The sequence below is a fragment of the Oncorhynchus mykiss genome, chromosome 11 (genome assembly GCF_057628025.1).
Source record: "Oncorhynchus mykiss isolate SJ-2025 chromosome 11, ASM5762802v1, whole genome shotgun sequence".
NCBI classification, from domain to species: domain Eukaryota; kingdom Metazoa; phylum Chordata; class Actinopteri; order Salmoniformes; family Salmonidae; genus Oncorhynchus; species Oncorhynchus mykiss.
Genome location: NC_143032.1, coordinates 35,767,721 through 35,787,756, shown reverse-complemented (window position 1 = coordinate 35,787,756; position 20,036 = coordinate 35,767,721). Strand labels below are relative to the sequence as shown.

The 20,036-nt window shown below is 39.6% G+C and overlaps 1 protein-coding gene across 7 annotated transcripts; it reads right to left on the bottom strand.

The window, feature by feature from the left end:
- Nucleotides 1-2,507: 2,507 nt before the first annotated feature.
- On the bottom strand, nt 2,508-8,901 carry adcyap1 (adenylate cyclase activating polypeptide 1). Of its 7 annotated transcripts, none has more exons than XM_021619859.3 (7): nt 8,601-8,901; nt 8,147-8,251; nt 7,000-7,134; nt 6,378-6,482; nt 5,662-5,796; nt 5,062-5,182; nt 2,508-3,021 (listed from the first exon to the last, which is right to left on the bottom strand). In XM_021619859.3, exons 2-7 carry the CDS (start codon nt 8,242-8,244, stop codon nt 3,013-3,015), a joined length of 603 nt encoding a protein of 200 aa, XP_021475534.1. In that variant the 5' UTR covers nt 8,245-8,251; nt 8,601-8,901; the 3' UTR covers nt 2,508-3,012.
- Between the last annotated feature and the right edge of the window lie 11,135 nt (nt 8,902-20,036).

The window sequence follows — 20,036 nt, the reverse complement described above, 5'->3', positions numbered from 1 at the left end:
AATGGCAAGAGGGTTTTAAGATAAGTAGTATGCTGTTCAGCTAAAATAGTGTAAAAATAATGATTACATTTAGTGTACTCTGAGCTTTCTGCTGCACCACAAACTCTGCAGCCTTCTCAGAAGTCCCCTACACACTCATTACCTATAATATATCTCTGCACTTAGCAAAAGAGTGCCATCTGCACTGTTATTTACTCAGTCTGACTATTCTTGCATCATTGATTTAATTGACTTATTTAAACAGTTTTGGGGGGTCTTCTATATAGTTGTCTAATGTTAGTGGGGCATATTATTCTGTTTTCATGTTACTCCTGAATCACCATGATAAATATAATATTTGTTCTTGAGTGTATTATACAAAGCTGAGATTTACTGTCAACTCCAAAGTGTATGAATACAGGTGAAATCAGTCATTGACACAGACGTGGTGGCGTGGCAGGAAGATTGGATTGCCCGTGAACTAAGAGGTTGAGGTTGAATAATAATTACTGTATAAATAAATATACACAATGTAATCATGTATGTCAAAATGTGTTTAATACGTAAGTTGAAAACACTGTGTGGATTTTGTGACCTTCCGGGGACGTCCTAACAACTCATTTTTGTTTCCCAGGCGTCACCTGTGAAATCGCACGTGAGAATGATGCACATGTGATCATTTGAATACACGTGTGAAAGGTTACGTGGATCAAATGGGAAAATCCACACGTTTTCACATGCCATCCCATGTGAGTTCTCATGTGAAATCAAATATGACACATGCAAAACATGTTGAAATTTTACACGTGAAATCGTGTCTTTTTTCAATAAGGGCACCACAGTGGAACACACTCGGGCACCGTGAAGCCACTCCACTGAGCACTCAGTCAACCATATACTGTAGATACATCTCCCCAAGAACACACGTGTAGAAACAAAACTAAAAAAGTCACTCAGTGAAACCATAACAAAGTCTGAGCGACATAGTATGTGCTTTATTACAGCATCCGATTCCTATGATTTTTCTTACAAATTGTGTTCCTTCCACACAAATGATGTGGTGTCCATTGCACAGTCACTTGCACTTCTAATATGGGCATGATGGTCTATCTTCTGTTGTCTTCGTTACCATGGGGACTGAGGAGCTGGGTGTTCTTGTAGCTATTGTGGGACTGGACCCATGACAAAGCTCAAACCCACAAGCAGCATGTTAAGAGCCTGCCAGCCTGGGTTTAATGTGTGTGTGGTGGTTCAAGTGTTTATAATATAAATTTACAGATAAGTAAATATGTCTGACCCATCTGTAACCTTACACTAAGGCAACATAAAATTATTGATTAGTGTTGTGCACAGTAATACTGACTGCTTTTGGATGGTGAGCCACCTCGGTAGCTATAGACAACTTGTTGGATTGGCTATGTAGTTTACCATGTGTTTGCATATACATGTGTGTGTATTGTACGCAACCTTTCGGTCTAGTGTTTTGCATGTTGAGTTTATTTATTTGATTTTCCGCATTTTCTCACTTCATTCCTCACTTCATTTTGCTCCTCAATTTATGCACCTTGGTTGGAAAGTTTGAAAGTTAGGTAGCGGCCTTGTTACTTTACCTTTCCTATCAGGGTAAAGAATGTGTCATTGAGAATTGACGGTCTGGTATATACTGTGGGCTTGTTCTAGACGCCATCGTGGCCCTAGTTCTTCATCTGTGATGTCCTAGTCGGATGTTGGGTGCAGCAGGAGCGCAGGCGGGTGGAACTGGTCGGGAGATTCCTCCCACATCTGTCTCTCCACTGGTGCCGTCCCAAGAGGGTCTGGGGGTATCGACACCCGGGCCAAGCGAAGAGTCAGGGATTCACAGTATTCACGCCAAAGAGCAATTTAGTGTTCTCAAATTCTTTGAAGGGCAGAGACAGCAGTCTGGGTTTTCACCCTCAGATCCATGATTCCTATGGGTAGTGTAAGTCTTAGAATCTTGATGTTCATTCATTGTAGACTTATAAGACTATTTGCGGTATTTATCGAGGTTATTTGTTTAGTAAGACATTTATGGACAGCAAGGACATTTGAGGTTTATACTGTGCTTTTAGCAGTACAAAATTGACTGTATTTTTAGAAGACTGTAGTTATGGACACTTGTTTCCTTTAATATCCATTTGTTGTTGTTTTTGTTTGTTGATTGCTTCAGATGATGATTTAGAGTACCCCTATTTAATTATGTGATACCCTTTAGGTGCCTAGATACCTGAAAAATTGTATTCTCTTGTCCTTTGTCCTCGTCTTCTCTCCAATCTGTCCTCCTTTCTGTGATTTCTCTTTAGGCATTTTGGTGTGATGGGCTAGTGAGAAAGTACACGTATTGGATGGATGCACTATAATATGTGGAGCAGGACTAAAATGAGCTAACAATTATTGTGTATTGTTGTATAACAATGGTACTTTACAGTGGTACTGTTCTAGCATCCTCACCTATGAGCTGAGGATGAACTACTTATAATGTTATGGGTTTGAAAGATTAGACGAAATTGTGTTGTTTACAAAAATTTATTCATACAAATCTTACAACACCGTTTTTTTTAAACATTTATAGACTTAACCCTTGTGGATCGCCATTTTTTTTCTCATTATAATAGTACTCTCTAATATCAATTTACTACACAATAAATATATATATTCTAAGTTTAATCTTCACGTTTAGTAAGGCTGTTGGCGCTTTCAAAATGATACACATTATGGAAAGAGGGTAATCATGATGCTTGCAACTATCTACCACAAATCTCTAAGTCTAAGTGCTCAAAAAAAAAATAATAATAATAATTGTCAAAAGAAATGATTGTGAGCAAGAGTGCTCGGAGACTACACCTAATGGCACTAAAGATCCAATCAAATGTCTGCGCAACACAAAAACAACAACCAAATGGTGAAATGTAAGCTGATGATGTGCAGCATTGTAGGGCTACTAAATAGCCATCTGTGATTCGTGGCGATTTTAAAGTCGAAGCAAGGCACCACAGCCGCAAGCTGCATTCTGCGTCACAAAGCCTGGAGGGGAATGCAGAATTAAAGAAAGATTGATTTCATACACACAGGCACAGATCGAAGAACTTTGCCCTACTGCTAAGTGTCACAAAGCTCAAACCTAACCTACAGTGTCTGTAGAATCTGCCTGGTCCACTACTGGAGTTAGATCTCCTTGCAATTTAGGGAAGTGTGAATATGATGTCTTGGGGCCAGGAAATGGAAGTATACTGTACGGATTCAGAAGCTACATTTTTCATTATCTTATTAACTGTTTTTCATGGTGTCGAAAAATGGGATGGCTAATAACAGAAGTAGCGAACCCAATCATGCCTCTAGTGAGAAGAAGTGTGGCTTGTTCTGTCTATCTGTCACTGATGGGTACAAGTGAGATGATAGGCCAAGTTCTTCTAATGAGGTGTGGAAACCTTTGTCTGGTAAATTCCTTTCACTGCCAAAAAATCACCCTGTTTTCTCTCGAATCGATTGGTCATGGACTCTCCTTCTTTCTCTGTGTCCCTCTTTCTCTTTGTTCTCCTCTCTCGCACCCACTATCCTCATTCCTCTCTCTTCCTCCCACTCCCCCTCTCGTACTTGGGTCTATCTAGCACTGAACAGGTTTTCTCTGCTTCTCATCTTGTGATCACTTACATCAAGAAAAAAGAGGCAAGTAAACTGAGAAGCTAATTTGGAATTGGTGGTGTTCAGAATAGTACAGGCACGGTGAAGTACGTTCAAGGCTTTGTCTAACTGTTGATTAGGTAGAAGTTTGACTGTGCTGTGCTTGGGCTGCCAGGATAGGTAAGGATTATTCAAAATAACAATCATTCAAGCATTGTTTTTGGCATATAATACATTGGAATGTAACAGAATCTTGTCTCAAGTCCCATTGAGAAGAGACTAAAAAGAAAACATGACCGCGACTCTTTCTGAAAGCTTCTCCCCTGCAGTACATTCATCTGAGCTTTCCTATACAGAAGACAGGGGTGAGACGTTCAATCAAACACTTTGTGCAGTAATGTTGGGGAGAGAACAAAAACAAAACAACATCCAGAAAAAAAACACATATGTATATACGTCAATCAGCGAGCAAAGAAAACCATCCAATTGCAGTAGTTTGCACAGATTTGGTGGCTAGTGCAATTACTTTAATCATGCGATCTAGCTTTACATTGGTTCACATGACAAGATAGGGGAAAGCACAGTAGACCAGGAAGGTGCAACGCGTCTTCAAATTGCCTCTGAAATGTTCCTCATGAAAAATAACAAAAAACACATTGAAATTAAGTGAAGCCACATAAAAAGTATAATGTCAGTGGAAATGGTCTCCGTTTTCTTATTGGACTTTCTTTTTGAGTCCGACGACCATTCTACGTTCATGATGCTTCTTATGTGGCGAGAAGAGACAAATGGAAAACCTTTACCAGCATTCCAGGTTTTCAAGAGCTTTTCAAACACATGTATACCATTACAGAGGAACACAAGATAGATACTTTGCACAAAGTTCAAAAATGTAAGCTCATTTTCTTTAACACTGAAGAAGAAAAAGAAGAAGAAGAAGAGGAAGGAAAGGAAAAAGCTCAAACGCACTCTGGTCCTCATCTTACGAGGGTCATAGAGGTCATAGGGGTCATTCTAACACTTTAGTACTTGAATTACTGCCATATATAAGGATTCTAGAGCCTGTTGGGTCATGTCTGTTTTGGCCTTAAATAAACAATTTATTTATAATACTGTTTAGCAGTCACATTATTATCCTACAGCCTCCCATAGGATATTTATGGGGAATTGTAAAGGATTTACAGTATATCCATAAACATTCAATGTGTAAAACATATCTATGCATCTATATTCACGTTCATACATATACTGCATGCAGTATAGGTGTGAATATAGGTACAGTTGTACAGCATCTCAAGAGAGACAGGAGCCCAAATGAGAAAAGAAGAAGACTGGGTTGTATTTCATATCTGGAGGGTAAGGTCACAGGGTAAGGTGAGAAAAAGTGGGAGGGACAAGAGACATCCCTCAAGACAAGGCCTCGGGAAAGAGCCTGGAACTCACCGGAAATTCGGGAGAGAACTGTTTCAGCCAGTCTCCAAAAATAGCCTCAAACTCATCCCCATCCGGTAGGGCATCAAAGTCTATGTCTTGTAGAATATGGTGAAAACCTAAGTCTTCAGGGCTGTTGTAAATAAAGACACTGAGCTCTTAATTTCAGTTGCCACAAAGTAACATTCAATACATTGACTGTCTTTTAAACTATTTATTTCCGTCGCATTCATATCTAGATTTAAATCTTTAAAAGACAGGGTAAAGAGCATATTGATCATGTGCACATCATTTCATCTTCATGTCTACGTAGGTCTAAAAATAAATAAATATAGGCTATATTTAGGTTGAACAAAAGGATTGGTCCACAAAGTAGATCTGCGCGTTCTCAAGTGCTTAAGTACAAAAGAAAAACAATATTATTATCAAAATATTAATTTTAATGGCTTTACTTCATACATAAATACATGTTTAAAGAACACAAGAGCGATCCACCGATTGTTCAGTTTTCTCAAAATGACTTGATCTGGGCTGTACACACATGGTAGTTTGGTTTAGCAACGCTACAAATACGCTAGCCGGCGTCCTTTGCTTCTATATCTCTGTCTATACCTTTTCCCAAGGACTGCCGCCAGGTATTTCTTGACTGCCATTTGCTTTCGGTAGCGGCTGTAGCTGTCTGTGAAGATCCCATCCGAGTGTCGCTTTGACAGAGGCTCTGAGTCGTCTTCCATGGTGCTCCCTCCACTAAGAAAGGGGGAGAGCAGGATAGTTTTCACTGTTAGGAAACGCCTACCCTGCCTCGGAATGTAGCCCATAGACTGCACTGCACAGCTCTTCATTTTTATATTTTCTCATCTCTTCAACTTTTAATCAATCATCCCAAATTGATTTTTATTTCGATATCATCATGGTTAGGCTGGCTGGTCGAGGATGTAGGGAATAATTGAAGCCTACATTTATCTTCAACCCTTGGGACTAACCCCCTACCACCATCAAGTATTAATAATGAAAATGAAATGTATTCACCCACGTGGATCCTAGGCTTTGCTACTTAAAGAGACAATATCAGCACTGAGATCCACCGATTTGATCTAAATCATGCCGCACCCGGATTTGCGCTGTCGGAGATTTTATCAAGTCAACCCACTCTGTGCCTGAAGGCGTCAAATTCAAGTCGGAAGAACACACACATAGACACACCGGACAATTTGACGAAACATAGAATGAATAGTGAGTATTCGGAAAATCTGAGTTAGAAGAAAAACGAACACCAAAAATAACTAAGATCACAAAATAAGAGACGAGAACTAAGAAGATGTCCTTACCCTACACGCTTTGCCATCAGAGAATGGAGATATTTTCTTGCTGATAACTGACCCAGCGCTTTCCTGTAGGCTTTATTAAACATTCCGTCTGCATGCCTTTCCGTTCTGGGATGATAAAACGCCAAACAATAAATGATCACACGTAAGTGGTAACATACTGTATTTAGCCTACCAAATCCAACGCGTCATATGGGCTGCTTTCCAAAATGTGAGCTGAAATAGTGGACAATGCTATTCTGGTGAATTTCATGACTTTGGAAATGGCCGGTTCATATTAAAAGTGTCTCGTTCTGTTTTAGTTCGCTTATAGGCTTCTAACTTGATTCTATAGCCCACAGACCTTTCCGATTATCTTCGTTTGAATACCAGGCTACCAACCATAGTCTATCTTGCTGCAATGAAAATGTGGGAAGCTTGTTATTTTAAAGGCTCATTTTTTCCCCTATGTATTTCCATCTAAAGATTAAATAACAAAATGTGATTATTGATGGTACAGTACATTTACTAACATAAAACATATAACATAGATGAACATAAATACGAGCCCGATAATGAAATGTTTAGCATGAATGTCAACGACATTAAAAAAGAATAGGTTGAGTATAGTGATAATGATAGTCACCTTTTCTCCGGTGGGTAGTATAAAGTGTACACGTCGTCCGCCACAGATGGGGGACTTCTTATAGCAATTTGATCACCGTCAAAAGCCAAGTCCGGTAACGAATTTCCATCCTCGTCATAAACCTCATTTTCAAGTCTGAAATCGGAAATGCATTTGAATATTATATGCTTTTTGATATACGATTAATCATGTATAATCATGATAAAACCAATTCTGAATATAAACACCGAAATAAATTACTCGCATTTTTAGATTGTATAGGCTATATTCCATGTTAAGAAATTAGAGTAATTAAAAAATATTTGATAGGCCTACAATGGCCATAATGTATCTGCTTAAATGTGTAATAATTGTAATTGCTATTGACCATTCCTAAGTAAGCTACAACACCTTACATAAAAACATTAGTGGAACCATAGGCTATATTTCCCAAAAGGCAAGCAAACTCATCCACATCGGAAATTAGGGGAAAAAAAACATGTTTAATTTAAAATCATTTTAATTGTGAATTAAATAACACCATAACCAGATCTCAAAAACCAAATTAAAATGTATAGTTGTGATTCAAAAAATAAAATAATGCAGATTGTGTCTGCTTAGTTAAGAGAATACAAAATAAATCGATCTTGTTATTCTATGAATTAGTGGCTCCCACGTTTGCCTCACGCCTCAGCAAATTACCCCTCACTGTCATTCCCACGGGACGCGTCTAAAAGCAGAGATAGAGTTCTGTATCAGACGCTTGATCTACCAGTAGCTGGTAATATGCTATATTCCACTGCTATGATTCCAGGCGCTCTAAAGCCCCTCATAGCAAAACATTGCAGCATATTCAAACTCAAAATAAAAGACATACACCAGTATCTGTCAATGCATAGCATAAATTTGTATACCCAAATTGACAAGATGCTCTGGAGGGGAAAACGGTGTATTAATTTAGGTATCATCTATTTCCTTTATTTCTCCACACATTGATTGAACGAAAAAAAATGTATAGCAATTAATGGCATAGGTCTAGACCTATGCGGTTGCAGTAGACTCGATCTAATACATAACTACTGTCCTCAGCTGCAGAAACAATGCGTTTTCCAATGTTCATTTTACATGCAGAGATGTTCAGTTGAATGAGAAGTTTTCAGGTACCTACCTAAGGTTAGGATAGCTTAGCCCGAGAGGTGAGCAGTGGATGCTGTAGTGCATTATGATTCCATAGATGAGTAAGGCTAAAGTCGCTTTACTAGACATTGTCCTGCTGAAAAAGAAATGATTACAAAGTTAGACGTGCGAAAGTTATCTACCATTTCCAAAGTCAGAGCGAGGAAAAACGAAATGAATACACATTATTTTTTTTTTTAGAATGGATAGGGTTTTCTTATATTTTGGAGAACAATACGCTTACAAAAATTATCCAAACTCCCCATCTATTCATCACTTAGTGCTTGCGAGTGCAACAGTGCCTCAATGCACCTCAAGTGTGTTGCCCCAAACATTCTAAAGTGCCAAATATGACCTCCAAACATTACATCCAAACCTTCTAAAGTACTATAGCCTGTTGCTGTATTCTCGTTTGTGTGTGTAAAAGTTCAGAAAGCATCACGTACCTATTACCGTGTGGAGAGACAAGCTGGATGTGATCCGGTTGCGACTGCGACTGGGAGAGTGAGATAATCTCTCTCTCTCCCTTTCTCTCTTTTCTTGCTTCGTCTGTAAAGCGTCTCTGCCGCCTCCTGATGCTCCTTTAATGTGTCCAACCCTCCGTGCGCTCACACATAAAACGCGATTATCGGATCTCTGTATGCACACAACCCCAGGAGAAAGAGCCCACACGTTTGTCTTCACAGAGGAAACTTTTTGTTCTGAAGACCTGCTTGCATCGGCTTTTTTTTAATTCCTGAATCCAACAGCATGCCTTTTCACTGGTCACACTAGGGGATACTATCTACGTCATCGCCCCCATCCTCTCGGAATGTAACACTGTAGTACTTTTCCTTCCCCGTCAATGAGATGGCCCGAGTCATAAAGTGCATATGCATGTTTAGTTCAACCACGTAATTGTGGGACAATGCATGAACGCAAATATTTGTCAGCGTGACATATATAAGCCGTACGCTAAGTGAGGTGGTTAATTTCAATACCTCAACCAAATGACTACAGTAAAATCGCCCCCCGTCAAACTTAAAACCAACTTGACCAATCATTCAATTATGGCCATGTATGTATTGTGAAAATTATCATGGTCAAGTGCTTGCTTTGTGCCCCATCGCCCTTAGCGCACGACAGGTAATAGAGCGGGAGTTGTCCAGTACTCAGGTGCTGAAACCCTGGGCCTGGCAATGGTTGAATCGGCGTGTTTCAGCAAGACGACGTGAAAGGCATGTGGAGCTTGTAGAAACATTTGGTTTGAAACAGAAAAATAATAATTAAATTCTGACTACTGAATGTTTTCCTAAAATGTTTAAGGACTTCATAGCCTCCATGCATTCAATGCATTATGTACTCTATATGTACAAAGCATGTGGACACCACTTCAAATGAATGGCTTCGGCTATTTCAGCCACACCCGTTGCTGACAGGTGTATAAAATCGAGCACACAGCCATGCAATCTCCACAGACAAACATTGGCAGTAGAATGGCCCATACTGAAGAGCTCATTGACTTTCAACGTGGCACCGTCATAGCATGCCTCTTTCCAACAAGTCGGTTGGTCAAACCTCTGCCCGTGCTAGAGCTGCCCTGGTTAACTCTAAGTGCTATTATTGTGAAGTGGAAGCATCTAACAGCAACAACGACTAACAGGACCGCCGAGTGCTGAAGCAGGTAGCGAGTAAACACTCACTACCAAGTTCCAAACTGCCTCTGGAAGAAATGCCAGCACAAGAACTGTTCCTCGGGAGCTTCATGATATGGATTTCCATGGCCGAGCAGCAGCCCACAAGCTTAAGATCACCATGCGCAATGTCAAGCGTCGGCTGGAATGGTGTAAAGCTTGCAGCCATTGGGCTCTGGAGCAGTGGAAACGTGCTCTTTGTAGTGATGAATCACGCTTCACCACCTGGCAGTCCGCTGGACAAATCTGGGTTTGGCGGATGCCAGGAAAACGCTACCTGCCCCAATGCATAGTGCCAACTGTAAAGTGTGGAGGAGGAGGAATAATGGTCTGAGGCTGTTTTTCATGGTTCAGGCTAGTCCCCTTAGTTCTATTGAAGGGAAATCTTAATGCTACAGCATACAATGACATTCTAGATGATTCTGTGCTTCCAACTTTGTGGCAACTGTTTGGGGAAGGCCCTTTCCTGTTTCAGCATGACAATGCCCCCTTGCACAAATCGAGGTGCATACAAAAATGGTTTGTCGACATCAGTGTCGAAGAACTTGACTGGCCTGCACAGATCCCTGACCTCAACCCCATCAAACACCTTTGGGATGAATTGGAATGCCGACTGCGAGCCAGGCCTAATTGCCCAAAATCAGTGCCCGACCTCACTAATGATCTTGTGGCTGAATGGAAGCAAGTCCCTGCAGCAATGTTCCAACATCTAGTGGAAAGCCTTCCCAGAAGAGTGGAGGCTGTTATAGCAGCAAAAGGGGGGGACCAACTCCATATAAATTCCCATGATTTTGGAATGAGATGTTGGACGAGAAGGTGTCCTCATACATTTTGTCATGTAGTGCACCATTGGCTATTATCTGTTATGCACACGATGGAACGATAGAGTTGCCCAATAAGCCATAGAAGCATATGACATGTCTTTAAAAATGTAGCCTGTACAACTGCCTCAAATTATGTCTCAATGATACAAGATTTACTTTCTTGTAATAGTGATCTTTTCCACAGATACACAAAAAAAAATGACATTCTATGACAAATGATCATGTTGTATGCAGTTTTTCGATATTATAGATAGAGGTTGAATGGAATTTTATAATGGGACATAGGAATCAGTGGAAATGTTCATGGAGTAGCAACATACCTTGTTTTATACAAAATCCCAAATTAACCCCTGAAATGACAAATATATAAACTTAAAAATATATATATATATATAAATTGTCATTTGTCAACCTGTTAAACTACTTTTCCATTGGCACATGTATTTTCAAGTGTCTTTGACAGTTGACCATCATTCATGAATGACCATTTCCTGTAAGTCTATTTCACGCGCGTGTCTGGATCATGTGTGGAATCTTTGGTGAATCATTCAGACGCCCAGCTCTGACGTCATGTGACGAACATTTCCCCAAACTCATGTACTTTTTTGTCTTTTTCAATGCGGGGATGATACGAAAAATTGCCCAGAAAAACGCTCCTTATATAAAGTGGTCGCTCCATGTGCTGAGCGAGCACTGCATCCAAGTGGTGATATGGAGTAAGTGCATCAGGATGAGAATGGAAGATCATGAACCATCCAATTTTGCAAACAGGATCAAATACTGACGATATAGACGACTATACATTTGCAGTTAGATCATATTCATGACTATTCCAGACAGGTTGTCCTATGAATTCAATGTGTTAACAATTAAGTATAAGTATTCATAATAATTCCATGTACATAGACTATTTTGAACCACAGGAAGGGAACAGAAATATAGCTAAATATTCCTCCCAGAAGGAACTTTACTTGTGGCAAGTCAGAGAAGATATATATTAAAGCAACATTTACACATGACAGATTCAAATGATATAGGAGTCATGTACAAGAAAAACATAAGTCACAAACAAATCTATCACAAGCTAATACTATGGATAAAGTTCATGATTACATGGCGACTGTAAACCTACCATAGCCATGACTACTGAGAATACCTTTTTTATCAAAAAGATATCAATCGCCGAAATATTGTCCCATTTTGGGCCCGGTGAAATCTAATAACAAGAACACAATCAATAACCAACCCATCATCATTTCCAAAGTGCAGGATGTGATGTCTGTCAGGAAGATTGATAAGGTTATTTATATCCCATAATTTCTGAGTCATGCCATAAAGTGTTTACACAGAGTGCTTCAGCTACTTCCTGTCATAATATGTGGCCACTCTGAAACCAACCCTTTCCCAGTTTGTTGACAAAGGTTTACTGTAAGTCGCTCTGGATAAGAGATCCTGCTAAATGACCAAAATGTAAATGTGAAAATTTGTTCGGAATATCCACCAAATCGTTAAGTGAAGCTAATGACCATTAGAGCCATTCCCAGCTGAAAGGGCTAATTGAGGCTGCAGCTGGCTGTTGCAACCACATAAGCTTTTACTGCAATTAAGAACAAGACCTGACCACAATCTAGAAAACTTTGGATAAAACATTTGGATGATGTCAGCTTCAGATGAGTTTAATGACATTTTCTCTCTTTTGTTTACAGCAAACACAGTGTTGTGTTTTTACAATGGCATACCCCTCACAAAAATATATCCTCTTTCCAGGCTTTATTTGATGTGCACCCGACTCATAGAGTTTCACAGAGTGACTCAGATTTACTCAGGCCTTCTGATAGGATCCGAGTTTATACAGCCCTTCATAACATCCATACCTCATACAAACTCCTTCTGTCCTTTGTGTGTAGTGCGATATTGGCTACAGAACTCATCATTGGCCCTTCACAATACCTCCCACTAGATCACCATGTCCACTGTTTGACCGAATGGGTACACAAACATTCTATCTGCTCAATCTCAATCTGTTGATGACTTTACGACACACATCCAGGATTAGGATCAATTAAACCAGGCCATAGGGCATCTCTTATCATATTGAGTGAGCAGCCAGGGGTGACTGAAAAAGCACTTTGGACTCACCTGTAATAAGAACCACTTTCTGTTGACAATACTAATGACTAATTTATATAGGGTTGACCGTTACAGACTTTTATTTGGCAGTGGGCAAATATCTATCTCACTAGGGTCTGTGTGTGTGTGTGTGTGTGTGTGTGTGTGTGTGTGTGTGTGTGTGTGTGTGTGTGTGTGTGTGTGTGTGTGTGTGTGTGTGTGTGTCTGCAATTTCTGCATGCGTTTCTTACAGCAGTGGGCTTTAATTAGATTTTGATTAAGAAATGTTTCAAATAAAGGATCAAAACATTTTCCACAGATGGACTATAGCGGTTTGATTGGCTTTAATGAAATATATTTCAAAGAAAATAGGTATCAAAACATTTTCCACAGATGGACTATAGCGGTTTGATTGGCCTTAATGAAATATATTTCAAAGAAAATAGGTATCAAAACATTTTCCACAGATGGACTATAGCGGCTTGATTGGCTTTAATGAAATATATTTCAAAGAAAATAGGTATCAAAACATTTTCCACAGATGGACTATAGCGGTTTGATTGGCTTTAATGAAATATATTTCAAAGAAAATAGGTATCAAAACATTTTCCACAGATGGACTATAGCGGCTTGATTGGCCTTAATGAAATATATTTCAAAGAAAATAGGTATCAAAACATTTTCCACAGATGGACTATAGCGGCTTGATTGGCCTTAATCAAATATATTTCAAAGAAAATAGGTATCAAAACATTTTCCACAGATGGACTATAGCGGCTTGATTGGCCTTAATGAAATATATTTCAAAGAAAATAGGTATCAAAACATTTTCCACAGATGGACTATAGCGGTTTGATTGGCCTTAATGAAATATATTTCAAAGAAAATAGGTATCAAAACATTTTCCACAGATGGACTATAGCGGCTTGATTGGCCTTAATGAAATATATTTCAAAGAAAATAGGTATCAAAACATTTTCCACAGATGGACTATAGCGGTTTGATTGGCCTTAATGAAATATATTTCAAAGAAAATAGGTATCAAAACATTTTCCACAGATGGACTATAGCGGTTTGATTGGCCTTAATGAAATATATTTCAAAGAAAATAGGTATCAAAACATTTTCCACAGATGGACTATAGCGGTTTGATTGGCCTTAATGAAATATATTTCAAAGAAAATAGGTATCAAAACATTTTCCACAGATGGACTATAGCGGCTTGATTGGCCTTAATGAAATATATTTCAAAGAAAATAGGTATCAAAACATTTTCCACAGATGGACTATAGCGGTTTGATTGGCCTTAATGAAATATATTTCAAAGAAAATAGGTATCAAAACATTTTCCACAGATGGACTATAGCGGTTTGATTGGCCTTAATGAAATATATTTCAAAGAAAATAGGTATCAAAACAGGACACTCACCAATGACAAAACGTTTACATTAAAGTCAAAGCAAAAACATAAAAAACATAAACGAGGAATACATTGCCATATGTTATGACAAACCCAGGCTTGTTGCAAGCCCCTCAAATATCTGACATTGTGACATAAAATAATATACTTTACAGAAATGTTACTCCACCACTATTAACAGTAATGGCCCTCTAATGGTGCGTCTCATAAAGCGGAACATCCCACTTACAGTTAATTTCATAATTCATTTTAGTCATTTAGCAGATGGTCTAGAGAGCAGTTAACAGTTAGGCTAATGGTTATTAGGGTCGACAGACCGGAAATACAGACATGACATGCAAAACATTTAAAGAGTTGGTCAACATTTTTTTTAAATGTTATTATTATTTTAGGTTTACTTGAACATATTGGTACATATGCAGAAACATTCATAAAATGGACATGATCAGCCTAACTATATGGACAGCGAATCATCAATAAATTATTACTCATAAACAACAAATTAGCATACCACCAAATCAATAAATATGCATATCAATGTCTTCAGTGAGTGTCTTTAGAGAGTGCCATTTGCCTAGCTCAAGGGGTTCTTGCCAAGAAAGATGTCTGATGTCTTGTAGTGTGGCTTGTTGCAATAGAGTGTTGCCTTGGACTCCTCAGATCATACTGCCTCTGTGTAGGGGTTAGGAACTCGTGCAGTGAATTGGTGGTCATGCAGGGGCACTTTAAAAGTCTCGACTGTGGCTTCATCTCATCTGCTCTCCAAAGATGGGAGCGAGTTGTATCAATGATGCAACAGCATCGTCTCTGAATGCCCTCTAAGTCCTCAGAGAGACACTTTGGAAGGCCGGCCCACACTGGCGAGTCATACTCCATGATTTGTCCAACGAAGGTCAGGTATGCCTGCTGTAGGACTTCATTAGGGAGGCCGGCTCGTCTTGCCAGCTCGTCTTGCTACACTTAGTTCCTATGTTTAACCTTTTTTTAGGATATGACTGACGTGCTCTTCCATGGAAAAGTCAGCTGACACCAAGCAGGTGCACGGTCTCCGCACGCTCAAATGGGTGGCCATTTACAGCAACCGCTGGTCGAGAGGCCTTGTCAGTAGCCCTAAAGCTGATAACCATATACTTGGTTTTCTTTTTCGTTCACATACAGTACAGGCGGTTGGTTTTTACCCACTCAGCCACTACATTGATGGTTGCTTGTGTTTGGCCTGGTAGCTTGCCAGGAAGCAACTCTGTGGGTGTGAAGTCATTAGCATACAGGACAGGTTGGACGCTGCTTGGGGGGGATGGAGTTTAGGGTGTTCATGCATAGCACAAACGATGGGGGGGAGCACTCCACCTTGGGAAACCACAGCTGGACTGGCTGTGAGTTAGAAAGGCATGTTCTCGATCTCACTGTCTGCTTGCTGTTGATAGTGAGCGGGACACCCCATGCTCTGCTAGAGTGAGGAGGAGCTGGCCATGGTCTATGGTGTCAAATGCTCTGAAAAAGTCTATAAAGGTTACATGAACATCCTGCTTTGGCACTTAGTTTGAGGCATTGTGCCACTCCTGTAGGAGCTGAATGAGAGCACTGTTGACCTGTTCTTCACAAAATCATGTTGTGAAGACTTGATGACACGAGCAGTCTCCTTCTCCAGTATGTCATGTAGCAACCCCTCAAAGATTTTTCCCATGAGGAGAGAGATTTGCCTGTACTCTTGGGGGAAGGTGGGGTTGCTCTTCTTAGGCACAGCACAGATTATATAGCATTTCCATTGAGAGGGGAAGTTCAGAAATTGACGATATGGCACAGTACTGGTGCAAGCTCCTCATGGCAGGTTTTCAGGAACCAGGGAGGAATCTCTTCGGGGCCTGCAGACTTCTGCCCATTCAGACGCTTCAGCAGTGTTAATTTCGTCAACAAAAAGAGTGACTAAAATATTTGTCTAACACCTATTTTTCTGTGGCAATTGAAGAGACTATAACTGACTAATAAGACCCAGAAGAAACTATAACTAAACGACTCTCTTACCTCCCCATAACTAACCAGTCACAACCAGCCTCCTAGTTAGCTACCCTTCACTTAGTTAAGAAATACAAACTTCTTTACGAAATTAAAAACAATAGCAGCATTGTTTATTAGTAAAACCATTTTACATTCATAAAGCATATCGCGGGCTGTTCTAAAACTAGGCTACTTGCAAACGGGACCGTTAACCATTTGTTTAGGCTGTACATTTTTCAGTCATGATCCCTCATTACCTAGCTATAGCTAACAACCTGGGGCATGTTCAGCAGGAAGCAACGTTTTGGTACGTTCTGATAGAAATATACTATACAATACACTGACATGTTGAATAAGCAATAATGTCAGCTCTGTTCATGAAATTTCTATCTGCAACGTTTGAGAACGTTTTGCAACTGAACGTGGCTCTGGTGACATTACCAGTAGCCTACATGCAAACATTTGATGGCACAGAAAGAAAGTACAAGTGATAGCAAACTATTTATTGACTAAATTCCTCTTGGCACTACACTATTGCTGGCTGGGTAAATCACTTATTTTGACTTATTGTAGGTCCAGTGACTTGCGCAATTGGACCAGGACATGAGAACTGGGACATGGACTACAGTCATAGGGACTCGTAACTCGACTTGCGACTCGACCATTGGTGACTCGGACTTGGACTCGGATTTGATCACAACGAACTTGGGACTCTATTCAGACTCACGGTCTTGTGACTTGACTATGTCACTGGGCGAAACAGTCATTAATTAGTACCTATTCAAAGTCATTAGCAACCGTTCTACTATTGGACATCAATGTGGCTGTGGCGTCTGTTGAACGTTGATGACAATGGTAATGACGCGACCGAGTGACGGAGGTGCAACCCATACTACTTTGCGGTACCAGCTGGTGATTGTGCTACTCCATCTCTCTCTCTCTCTCACTCTCTCCGTGCTTGTGTGTGTGTGTTGGTTTTGTATGTTGTGCATCTATGTAGGCTGAATTAGGAATTTACATGGCCAGATAATTCATTTTTACACTACCAGTCAAAAATTTAAACACACCTACTCATTCTAGGGTTTTTCTTTATTTTTTACTATTTTCTACATTGTAGAATAATAGTGAAGACATCAAAACTATGAAATAACCCATATGGAATTATATAGTAACCAAAATAAGTGTTAAACAAATCAAAATATATTTTATATTTTATATTCTTCAAAGTAGTCCCTTTTCCTTGCATTTATGCTAAATACAGTATATGGTGATAGGACAGTTTGTGCACATGGAAGTCAGTGATTTATGTTGACTATAGATTAATGATGCAAAACAAGTGTGACTAAAATGACCCACTGTTCTCGTCATTTTGACAATAACTAGACTAAATCATTATTGAAATGACAAAAATGTGACTTCATTATATTTGAATCAAAATTACTAAGACTAGACTAAACCTAAAAAAAAAAAAGAGTGCCAAAATTAACACTTCACTTCAAACAATTTTTTGATCTGGCCAATGCTGTGTCTGGGGGGGGCAGAGGTTTGCCAGCGTGTTGTCAATAGCCTCAATGTTACGGTCGTGCATGTTTATACAGAGGTAAAGTGAGCATTGAGAATAACACATTCCCTCTGAGTATAATTTTTGTTGAGGACTGAAGTGTTTATATTTATTAAGGGGATAGTTATACAAGGTTATATTCCTATAATAAGTGTAACAATTATTACAATTGACCATTGTTACATTGTACTTACAGTGTAGGCCACAGTTGAAGTCGGAAGTTTACATACACTTAAGTTGGAGTCATTAAAACTCATTTTACAACCACTACACAAATTTCTTGTTAACAAACTATAGTTTTGGCAAGTCGGTTAGGACATCTAGTGCACGACACAAGTAATTTTTCCAACAATTGTTTACAGACAGATTATTTCACTTATAACTCACTGTATCACAATTCCAGTGGGTCAGAAGTTTACATACACTAAGTTGACTAAGGTGCCTTTATACAGCTTGGAAAATTCCAGTAAACGTTGTCAGGGCTTTAGAAGCTTCTAGTAGGCTAATAGACATCATTTGAGTCAATTGGAGGCGTACCTGTGGATGTATTTCAAGGCTTACCTTCAAACTCAGTGCCTCTTTGCTTGACATCATGGGAAAATCAAAAGAAATCAGCCAATACCTCAGAAAAAAACTCTAGACCTCCACAAGTCTGGTTCATCCTTGGGAGCAATTTCCAAACGCCTGAAGGTACCACGTTCATCTGTACAAACAATAGTACGCAAGTATAAACACCATGGGACCACGCAGCCGTCATATCACTCAGGAAGGAGGCGCGTTCTGTCTCCTAGAGATGAGTGCAAATCAATCCCAGAACAACAGCAAAGGACCTTGTGAAGATGCTGAAGGAAACAGGTACAAAAGTATCTATATTCACAGTATAAACAAGTCTATATTGACATAACCTGAAAGGCCGCTCAGCAAGGAAGAAGCCGCCATAAAATAGCCAGACTACGGTTTGCAACTGCACATGGGGACAAAGATCGTACTTTTTGGAGAAATGTCCTCTGGTCTGATGAAACAAAAAAAGAACTGTTTGGCCATAATGACCATCGTTATGTTTGGAGGAAAAAGGGGGAGGCTTGCAAGCCAAAGAACACCATCCCAACCGTGAAGCACGGTGCTGGAAGCATCATGTTGTGGGGGTGCTTTGCTGAGGAGGGACTGGTGCACCTCACAAAATAGATGGCATCATGTGACAGGAAAATTATGTGGATATATTGAAGCAACACCTCAAGACATCAGTCAAGAAGCTAAAGCTTGGTCACAAATGGGTTTTCAAAATGGACAATGACCCTAAGCATACTTCCAAAGTAGTGGCAAAATGGCTTAAGGACAACAAAGTCAAGGTATTGGAGTGGCCATCACAAAGCCCTGACCTCAAACCTATAGAACATTTTTGGGCAGAACTGAAAAACCGTGTGCGAGCAAGGAGGCTGAGAAACCTGACTCAGTTACACCAGCTCTGTCAGGAGGAAAGGGAAAAAATTCACCCAACTTATTGTGGGAAGCTTGTGGAAGGCCCGAGTTAAACAATTTAAAGGCAATGCTACCAAATACTAATTTGAGTGTATGTGAACTTCTGACCCACTGGGAATGTGATGAGCAATAAAAGCTTAAATAAATCATTCTCTCTACTATTATTCTGACATTTCACATTCTTAAAATAAAGTGGTGACCTAACTGACCTAAGACAGGGAATTTTTACTAGGATTATATGTCAGAAATTGTGAAAAACTGAGTTTAAATGTCTTTGGCTAAGGTGTATGTAAACTTCCGACTTCAACTGTATGTAGGGTTACTTAGGGTTAGGGTTAGTGCTAAGGTTAGGGTTACAGCTGTAAGTACATTGTAATTCATTGTAGCAATAATTAATTACAATACCAGTTAACCTGTAATTACAGGAGTAGGTCACTGTATTTAAAGTGTTGCCATAGTCTGCCAAAGTCTGCTACTTTTGTAGCTCAGGTGTTCACATGGATTTAAAAATAAAATAATGTATTAGGCCTAAATGGCTCAACAGGAGCAGACAGGGAGAATCAATGGGGAGCCCGGTGGATTTTGAGAAGATTGGTACTTGGCCCTTGTAGCAAAATATGTAACTAACCTCTTCCCCACTCAAACAGTATAAAAAGGCAGTTTGAACAAGGATAATCCGATATTAGGCTACTGCCAGTAGGAGGCGATATAGCACCAGTTTTGGAGAGATATAATTGTATTCATATTTCATAAACAAATCACATGAAACCACACACAAACAATGACTTCTCCCTTTCAATATTTATACATATTTTTTATCC